This window comes from Manacus vitellinus, unplaced genomic scaffold (genome assembly GCF_001715985.3).
Source record: "Manacus vitellinus isolate BGI_N305 unplaced genomic scaffold, ASM171598v3 scaffold_140_pilon, whole genome shotgun sequence".
Taxonomy (NCBI): domain Eukaryota; kingdom Metazoa; phylum Chordata; class Aves; order Passeriformes; family Pipridae; genus Manacus; species Manacus vitellinus.
This window is the reverse complement of record NW_021939007.1, coordinates 51132-52456: the sequence shown is the minus strand read 5'-3', so window position 1 is coordinate 52456 and position 1325 is coordinate 51132. Positions and strand designations below refer to the sequence as shown.

Genomic DNA, 1325 nt, shown 5'->3' with positions numbered 1-1325 from the left:
TGTTTTTAAGAGCTGAGGGTGAGGTTTGAATCACTCACAGCTTCGTGCAGACAGCGCAGGAATTCCAGCTCCTGCTTCAGGATTTCCACCCTCACATCCAGCTCCATTTTCCCCAGGTAGGCACTGTCCAATTCCTGGGAAAAAAACCCAAATCCATCACCATTCACATTCCTTTGCTCCAGATCCTCCCCTGGAGTTCAATTCCCGGCGTATTCCCAAAAAACCTTCCGCCCTGGGATCAAACATCGCCCCCCCCGGGCTCGGATTTCCTTGGAAAAGTGACGGGAATGGAGGGAAAGGGGGGGAAAAACGGGCTGGGAAAGGAGCACCAAACCCTGGGGCAGAAAATGCCCTCCTGGGGAACAGGGAAAAGGTGAAAACGCGGGTTTTGTTCTTCCTTTGGATAAAAAGCTGCCGAAATTCCCTATTTTCCCGCGGATTTTGTTCTCCTGAGCCACCTCTAGGCGGGATTTAACCTAAAAATGACCTTCTGCTTGAGCCGGGGGGGAGAGAAGAGGGGGAAAATCAGCATTTTGGGGTTATTTCAGAGAATCCCCCGATATCCCGAGCTGGAATATTTCCTCCCAAGGGACCAATTCCAGAGGGAATTCTCCCTCAGTCCCTGCTCTCAGCCCCTCCAGCTGGAATTAAATCCCAGCAAACCCCTCAGCTTTGAGGAGCCCGGGGGTTGTTTTATTCCCCAGGCTTTGGCTCCTCGGTAATTAAAGACTTTCCCCGATCCAGAGCTCCAGAAATCCCTCGGAGCAGGTGAATTAACTCAGATTAAATCCCAGTTCCAGGGGCTCCAGTTACTCCACCTTTTTCAGCTCCACAAATTCCTCCTCCCGGGACGTGCGGTTGTTGACCTCGTCCTCGAACCTGGGGGCAGGAAGGAGGTGGATCATTATCTATTATCAATTAATTTACACAATTAATCCATTATCTATTATCAATTAACCTATTTCATTCACCTATTATCCATTAATCTACACAATTAATGTATTATCTATTATCAATTAACCTATTTCATTCATCTATTACCCATTAATCTACACAATTAATGTATTATCTATTAAAAATTAACCTATTTCATCTATTATTAATTTAACCAATTAATCCATTATCTATTATCAATTAACCTATTTCATTCACCTATTATTAATTAATTTACACAATTAATGTATTATCTATTATCAATTAACGTTTTCATTCATCTATTATCCATTAATCTACACAATTAATCCATTATCTTTTAAAAATTAACCTTTTCATTCATCTATTATCCATTAATCTACACAATTAATCCATTATCTATTAAAAATTAA

At 42.0% G+C, this 1325-nt stretch overlaps 1 protein-coding gene across 1 annotated transcript in view; it reads right to left on the bottom strand.

The window, feature by feature from the left end:
• LOC108643163 (keratin, type II cytoskeletal 6C-like) overlaps window positions 1–1325 on the bottom strand; it is a 152669-nt gene that overhangs the window by 117085 nt on the left and 34259 nt on the right. Inside the window, 1 exon segment of the mRNA XM_029958136.1 lies at window positions 39–134. Within this exon segment, the coding sequence (XP_029813996.1) occupies window positions 39–134 (96 nt within the window).